General features: G+C 41.4%; 1 protein-coding gene across 1 annotated transcript; it reads right to left on the reverse strand.

The window, feature by feature from the left end:
• Positions 1 to 749: 749 nt before the first annotated feature.
• Positions 750 to 7,418, reverse strand: sparcl1 (SPARC-like 1). The gene is made up of 11 exons (XM_023418426.2): positions 7,316 to 7,418; positions 6,238 to 6,293; positions 6,079 to 6,144; positions 4,887 to 5,987; positions 4,421 to 4,529; positions 3,906 to 4,027; positions 3,700 to 3,820; positions 3,449 to 3,585; positions 3,055 to 3,203; positions 1,706 to 1,854; positions 750 to 1,357 (listed from the first exon to the last, which is right to left on the reverse strand). Exons 2-11 carry the CDS (start codon positions 6,289 to 6,291, stop codon positions 1,329 to 1,331), a joined length of 2,037 nt encoding a protein of 678 aa, XP_023274194.1. The 5' UTR covers positions 6,292 to 6,293; positions 7,316 to 7,418; the 3' UTR covers positions 750 to 1,328.
• Positions 7,419 to 8,379: the final 961 nt, after the last annotated feature.

Consider the following 8,379-nt stretch of genomic DNA (forward strand, 5'->3'; position numbering starts at 1 on the left):
CACAAGAAGTGCCCCACTGGGTTGGAGAGCTCCAATGGGAATAAGCTGCTGTAGGGGTGCCTGACCTATTTGGTTCCCGACCGGCTGGATAAAAAATGACCCACCAAGTTGGACTAAATGTGCCACAAGCGGTTCACCATTCAGCGGGACTCCATTTTGAGCCCCAGAGTTGACATTGTTGCCAGCTGCTACGCCCCCATTATTATTCACTCCCCTGTTAGCAAGTGCCTCAGCACTCCCTGAAGACACACCACCCTCCACCACAACAGCCAAGGTCTGAAAGATGACCCACAGTACACAGAACATGTTTTATCTCAGTGACACTGAAAGTCGCCAGGTGAAATGCTGCTTCTCCCTTCACTTATATAGAGAGCATCAGAATCCGTGATCACCGAGAAAGGTCCAATCAGAGCCCTGCTATTCATCTCAAAACAACAAGTCACTATAATCATCATGACCATGCTGCAGGCTATTTTTTGCTTTGTTTCCCTGCAGTGCCATTATTCGGGATTATGTGGCAAACCCAAACCAGGTATCAGTGACTTGCATTCTCATAACCATTGTTGCAGAGGTCGTATTTTCATGTCATGGTGGCATCAGGAACACTGACCCTACAGATACAACATGATATTAGAGCATAAAACTGATGCATCCCAGGTGCCTTTTGGGGTCGACTGGGATCCACCAATATGATGCCATAACTTTATTTCAGGACTGTAAAGAAACACAAGCCATCATTAACAACAGGGTGATATTGTGAAGACCATTGCCGTCCATAAAGCTTTAATTAGAGCTGCAATGAAACATAAGATGTACACACAAACATTTACATAATTTGAAACTAAATTAAGCAACACAGTTATTGATTTACATTTACTACATTTATTTTGATTCAAATAGTAATCCTGCACTAAACCACTCTAACATACAAACCACAGTTCTTCTGAGGCTTCGTACCTATACTGCACAATGCCTTTTCTACTGTTGAGCTGTTGTAAACTTTTCCCCAGGTTGGAATGCATTAGAAAACATAACTCTTTCTTATATTCTAATAAAAAAATTCTAGCAGTTTAGTCTAAATTACAGAACGAAGATCCAAATGTGCGAGCTTAGCCTGACACAAAATAACAGCACTGACCACCAACACTTGTCCTTTATATAGCAGGAGGTAAAATGAGTTTCTTACACCTGTACTTGTCAGAGTGTCTTGTAACTTTTGACATGACAAAGTAACAGGAGCCAAAGGCTTCACGGAGGCCTCCATCTCAAGCTGCAATGTTGGAGCAGCTTCCACAAGCTTGTGCAGTAGATGAGGCACAAAATGAAGCTCAGAAGAGCAGGTTGACATCCATATCCTCTGTGGAGAGAATGAATACATGGAAATTAAGGTACATTATTACTGAAAGTAGGTAGAAATGGAAAAGGGGTTTGAAACAGCATATATACTGATTTCTCCTATTCGTTTAATAGAGACACTAAAAATGGTGGTTGACTAATTAACTAACTGCCTGTGAAATCATCGAATTCTGAGTGTTGAATGTGAAATTTTATATAAATATATTCAGATTTGAGAGTCACAGTTTTAAAACCTCTCCTGGCTCTCCTAGTGATCATACTGCACTTCCTCACAAATATAATGACTTTGTATTCGTCACATTTCTGAAGTATCAGTACGTTTCAGTGAATGACGTGCTACTGTTCTCACCATTCCTGATACCAAAACAGGAAGTCCACTCTTTAAAGGACACCTGCTTGTCCTTGTCAGCGTCACACTCTTGGAAGAAGCGGGAGGTGCAGTGCTCCATCGGCACCAGAGGGACCCTGAGCGGGGCCAGCTCTGAGTGGGTCAGCAATCTGCAGAGAACGGACCACCAACAGGTTTTCATCACTGTGAGCATCTAATGTGTGCACATTATAATCAAACACTTGTGTTTTATGATATACCCAGCCAGCACTGCTGGGGGTTTGTTTAATATTTGACTTTAGCCAACCCTTAATTCTACCTCCAATAATATGAAGGAACTCCAGCTCCAGAGCTCCAGAAAAAATCCAGATTGGAAATATACTTTCTTTGCACACATTAGAATTTTGTTTGATTGCTCACTGATATTATGTGATATATTAAATTCCTTGAAATAATGTATGAGACTCAAATTCCTGTGAGCTGAAGAAAAAACAATGACCAGGAGTTCAGATGTCTCAGGAAGGAGTATTTCCTGAAAGCCGTGGAGATAATGATGAGCAGTGCAATAACAACGAGTGGACCGTAGTAGTGCCTCACCAAGTTCTGAAAATGTCTTGTCTGACAATGAGTATATAATACTAGGTTGCAACATTTTACCACACCTTATTCCATATAAGGTGAAACTTTATCCTAAACAATAATGTGTGAAGATGCTATTGGTCACCAAAATCTGCACTGTCACATGTTCTCACCCACTTACATGCCTCCTGTTCTTTTCCCTACTTAGCTCATCCTGGACACTAACTTGATTTCTCTAAGTTTAGGCTATCCTCCTACCTCCTTATCTATAAGACCTTGGTTACCCTAGCAATGGAGGAGATATGAGTCTCCAGCTGTCCACTATCAGTCATAATGGCATCCAAATAGTAAGCCACTGTATAACACAGTGAGAGTCATTACGGCCTGTGCCCTGGGAACGCGGGTGAGGTTTAGAAAAACAAGATGAACACGGGAGTGAAAACCAAGAATTTTATCTCAAAGGTAGGTCAACATGTCCTGTGAATATTTCTATATAACGGTCATGAATAAATTGGTGTTAGGGTTATCGATGAATAAGTTACCAGCTATCCACTAAAATCATCAGAATAAGTTTCATTGGAGATTTTGTTGTCTCCTTAATGTTTCAATTTTTTTTCTTATTCAGATTAAAACGTCACGCTATGAGCAACAGTGTATACTAATTATTCTATGACCATTTTTGGATGTAATATAATGTGTTATATAATTACATTGTAATTCCATTATTTACATATTATATTTTATACCGTGCACCTTGTGATATAAAATGTGTGATTGGCCTCAAGATTTACCTGTCAGAGGGGTGTTGGTCCAGTTGAGCAAACTGCCAGTGCACTGGGTAGATGTACATGTTGTAGTTCTTCTCAAAGTCTTGTGCGAGAAGCTCAACAGAGTGATCTCCAGCATGAAGACGCCGCTCGCTCTCAAAGATTTTCTTCACCTACAAAATACAGAACACCACAGTTTGCTTGCCTTTCATTACCTAAATCACTGAATGTTTCCTTTTCCCAAAGGTGCTTTGTTATTTTCTGACTGACTGATTGATTGGATACAAATAGCACAACAAACTGCAGCGAAATGAGTATATTTACTTGCAACTTGTGGAAAATGTTCATTTCCTAAGATTAAGATTGAAATAGATCAATTCTAAGAAGCCGGAGAAACAGAAACAGCACTGTGTCTTACTCTAAAACGCTGTTTCGGAGTGAGGAAGCCAGGGGACATGGAGTCATGCTCATAGAGCTGCAGCAGCACATTTTTCAGCCAATCCCTCATTCGTAGAGGGAACTGGACCAGCTCAGCGTCCACGCATGGAGGTATTACTGCGAGACAGAAGAGCAGAGAGGGGGAAAGAGCACAGTCAAATTGTTTTCTCCTGCAACAGACTAGAATGTTGCAGCTCAAATCACAAAGTCTGTACAGTGGTTAATGCTCACGTTTGCATGGCCCGGTATAGTCCAGATGAAGTCTGTGCCCTCTCTTGGTGCCCTCCAGGTTGCATTTAGTAGCAAAGAGTTCGCACGACGTGTCATATGTTTTGTTGTCTGTCCCACAAACCTAAATGGGACATAAATGCGACGATCAGAAGCAAAACAGTGGAGGAACGTTCCAGCTTAGCCATCTACAGGTTATTCATACGTACGTGATCAAACTCATTCACGCTGGGAGGACATTGTGACGGTTCCTGACACACACAGCCCGGCTTGTTGTCTGCATCGAGTTTACATGTCTTCCCACGTTTGCAGCGGAAATCGTCGCATGGATCTGGAAGAAAATACAAACACTGCAATAACCTTTGACCTATACTTTATCTCAATTTTAAAAGCAGGGTTATAAATGGTCTATTTTCCTGGCTGGTCTGGTTTTGTTTCTCAGTGTGAGGACTTGAAGCCAACAGGCTCTAACCACTACACACCATCCCCTACATTCCACTGCCATTTGAGTTTGTACAGTGATTAAAATCAACGTGATCTCCCTTATTCACTCCTTAAGCCTGCAGAGCTGTGTTTTGGTAGTGACTGTGAAGCAGGGTGGCACTATTCATGTGGAAGTTTCAGCAAAATAACCCAGTCAGCAGATTCCCATTTGAGACTGTTGGGATAGTGCATTTGTTTAGAATGGTGAACGGTGAGTGGTGCGGCTGCTGAATTAACCAACCAGCAGGGGCCTCTGGGTGATGTATGCTTCCACCAAGAGAGGGCCTGGAGCTGGGGTAGAGATCCACTGTGGCTCTTATCTGCACTGGATTCATTCCAACCAAAGGACCCTGGAAAGGTACACAAGGAGTCAATGGAAATGTAACTTCATGACATATGAAAAAAAACGACTAATGTTTCAACCACTCATTTATGCCATCACATCAGCCAAAAACAGCTGCTTGCTGCATGAAGACATTGAAGAGAGCTATGAGAATGAAAAGTGAAGTTGCAGACAACCAGCCAAAAAAAAAAAAAAAATCAGCTAAAGAGGCATATCATGCTCCGTAGACTGATAGTTCTCTGCAGGTTCATCATTACGAGTGACCCCTTTCACACGCAAGTAGTTATGTCATCCATTGTTAATATAAGTATATTAATTATAGCTGTTTTAATTAAGACACATGTGCAAATTAGGTATCATTTACCCATTTTCCGGCCCTTCTCCTCTTTGCCTTGTGCACTGTATTGTCAATACTGCTGCTCTCAGACTCCTGAGGATCCTGGTGGCTCAGTTCTTGTCCAGACTGTGTTTCCTCTCTCTGCGGAGAGTGCTTCCTCGCCCTCTGGTTCTTCTTCTGCTTCCTTGTCTTTCCCTTGATGTGACTTCCACTGTCATTCTTACTTTTCTCTTCCTCCTTCCCAGTCACTCGGGACCCTGATTCACTGCTCTTTGGCTCCTGAGGCTCCACGTCCTGATCCATCTCTTTAGATTTAGCTTGTGAATCTTTATCATTTCTGCCTTCTTGCAGCTTGTCCTGATCAAACTCCTCGCTGTCCGCTGCCTCAGTGTTTTGTATGTCTTGGTCATAGTCCTCATCTACGATGGGTAGTTCTTTCTCACTGACTTCTTTCTCTTTAACATCTGGAACATCTGCTTTTGAAAGGGGCTGGGCGTCATCAACGTGGTGTTTTAGCTTCGCTGATATCATCTGCAGAGGTTGTAAGATGCCACTATCAGCAGCATAGTCAAGATCCACTGGGATATCTGACTCTGTGCTGCCTTCTGGTTCCTCTAGCAGTGCGACTTGCTTTTCTCTGTTGGCCATTTTGCTAACAGACTCTTCCCTCTTGCTCTTATGGGACATCTTCTCCACCTCCTCCTGGACTTCATCTTCCACACTCTCCTCCTTCATCTCCCCCTCTTCTTTCCCATCTTCCTCCAATTCCAAGTTGTCCTCCAGTTTCTTATCCTCCCCCTCAGCTTCCTCATCCTCTCTGATCTCACCAGCTTCACTAGACTCCACCTTGCCTTTTTCTGCCTCCAATTCTTCTTCCTCCAGCTCTCTTTCTTCCACCTCTTCCTCCTCTGCCTCCTTCTTCAGGAGGTCTACCAGCTCCTCCTCACTCAACAGGACTGCAGTGCTTTTATCTCTCCTTTCAGCCACCTTAAACGCTCCATCCTCCCTGTTGGCATTAGCGTTGCCCTCGGAGCTCAGCTCTTCATCTTCCTGCTCCTGGCTCCTGGCCTCCAAAGTGACTAAAGTGGGTGAGACCTGTGGCTTGTTGGCTTCCTCTGTGATAACGTCCTTAACCAGGAAGGAGAAAAAATATTTATTTAAAGTATGAAATTATCTCATTCAAATAAAACTTTAAAAAAAAATTTGAGTCACGTTTTACCTTTTCTTTGGCTGTGTGTGAAGTCTTGTGCAATCCATGATGTTTTCCATGAGGTTTACTTTTAACCTGGACATAAGAGGAATCATTGGTAATGATCACCTGTTTAGTGAATACCAAAACTGCAATGCGCAAATAAATAATGATAGCTTTGCTACTCACAGACAGGGCAAGTGTTGCTGCCAGTAAGCAAAGGAAAACTAAGCAGGCCCTCATACCTGAAACATTGAAATTGATAGTTTAAACACAGGAAAGAAATAGAAATTGATTAAATGTAATTTACATTATTGTGAAGTACTGCAGAATTGTACATCAGAAAAATACACACCATAAACAATCAATACATTATATCTTGACTTCTAACTCGTCACAACAAAGACATGAACTTGGCAGATCGTTCAAAGTTAAAACAGATGAGTGCATCTGTATGCACGCCAACACAAGCGGAGCTGCGGGATTGGTCTCCACTGTTGTCACGGTAACAGGCCTCTGAGATGCGCCTCTCTCTCAAAAGTCACATTCAGAGCTAAAGTAAACATCAGAAGCTACCAGACTGGAAAAAGTTGACTAAGTCCACAAACTTTTTGTCTCTCTGGACGGAAACAAAACAGACATTAGTGGGCCTGTCCAGTGGAACAATAGCCCTGTGGTTCAGCCCAGTACAGCCCAAATACCCCAGGAGGGGTGTGTGTATGAAAATCCACTGAAAGCAATAAACTGTTCAATACTAATTAATTTGATCTTTATGAGGCGATGTCGCAAAGTACACATACAGACTTTTCATTTTGAATGCAATATCCATGTTACATGACAGTCTTTAATGTATCTCTTGCACAATTTTACAGCATATGTAATTCATTTGATTTATTTGAGGATATTTTAAAACTCTATAAAATACTTTCATATAGATGATAAACAACATTTCAGTTTCGCTGTACTTCATACAGTATATTGGTACATGATAGTATAAACAGTATAATAATATGCACTGCACTATCTCTGCATATATACAAAAATAACCCAGTCATCACTGTTAATTCAGAGCATCAAAGCAAAAACATCCCCAAAGAGACTAAAGTATAACCAAGCCAGGAGTCGCTGCATACACCATAAAACAGTTTGAACTGCAAACTAGTTAGTTCATAAGATAAGGCATATAACACACACACACACACACATCTCTGTGTGGTCACTATGATATGTCAAAACTATGTAAAAGTCTCAGTAATTGGGATTTTACCTGAGGCTGGCAGTTGCAAGAGAAAGTAGAATCCAGCACAAACACCAGTATGTGCCTGTGTTGAACCTGTGAAGATGTCCTTTTGTATTCAAGACAGCGCTCACACTGTCCACACAAACTGGCATGCATGCACACACACACACACACGCAGATAATACACACACACACACAAAGAGAGAGAGAGAGTTTTTTCTCGCGCTTTTTCTAACTTTGGGAGGGTCTTTCGGCTACAAAGGGAGGGAGAGGCAGCGCTCGCACACTGAATTTCATTTGATGCCATGCCTCAAAACAAAAAACTGCAATGTCCATGTTTTTCAGAAAGAGTCATGAAAATGTGAGGGGAAAAAACAGCATCTGACAGGTTTAAATAAAGCGTTTCATTGTTGATAAAGGCGTTATAACACATAAACACATGATAAATTCATGCATGAAATTTTTTCTTTTTTGTTGTTTTTGAACATTTTGAGTTTATATTGTGTAGGTTGTTCATGAAAGAATAAAACCAAACCAAACCAGGTTTCATGACAGATTTAATGCATAATTTAGGCCACTAGATGTCACTCCATCACAAGTCTGTGTTTCTGAAGCCACTACAAAATCTATAATAGGTTACACTATGAGTAACAACATCCCTCACTTGTAAGTCGCTTTGGATAAAAGCATATTCCAAATGACTCAATGTAATGTAATGTAACATACCAAGTATTTGTCCACAGCATCTATTAGACAATAATATTTCATATATTTTCATCCACTGGCCATGACAGCAGGCCAGGTTGTAAAAGTTATAGTAGTTCACATTTGCACAATTTGTCTTAAATTTTTCTCATTATAATACACTATTACTCATTTGACAAAGCACTTTCACCTTAGGGGCCATTGAGTGGCTGGAGCCTCTGGAGCTTTCAATCATATCACATGATCTTCACCAGCAGCTGGAGTCTGCCCAAGTTGTAATGGAAATGCAGATGTTATAAGGACTCGTGCATGTTGGCTTCAAAGTTGCACCACAGAGTTCACCTTTACCCATAATCCACCATCAACAGGCATATCTCATTCATCAC

This window comes from Seriola lalandi, unplaced genomic scaffold (assembly GCF_002814215.2).
Source record: "Seriola lalandi dorsalis isolate HSWRI2012SDOR001 ecotype SW California unplaced genomic scaffold, Sedor1 jcf7180002054582, whole genome shotgun sequence".
Lineage (NCBI taxonomy): Eukaryota > Metazoa > Chordata > Actinopteri > Carangiformes > Carangidae > Seriola > Seriola lalandi.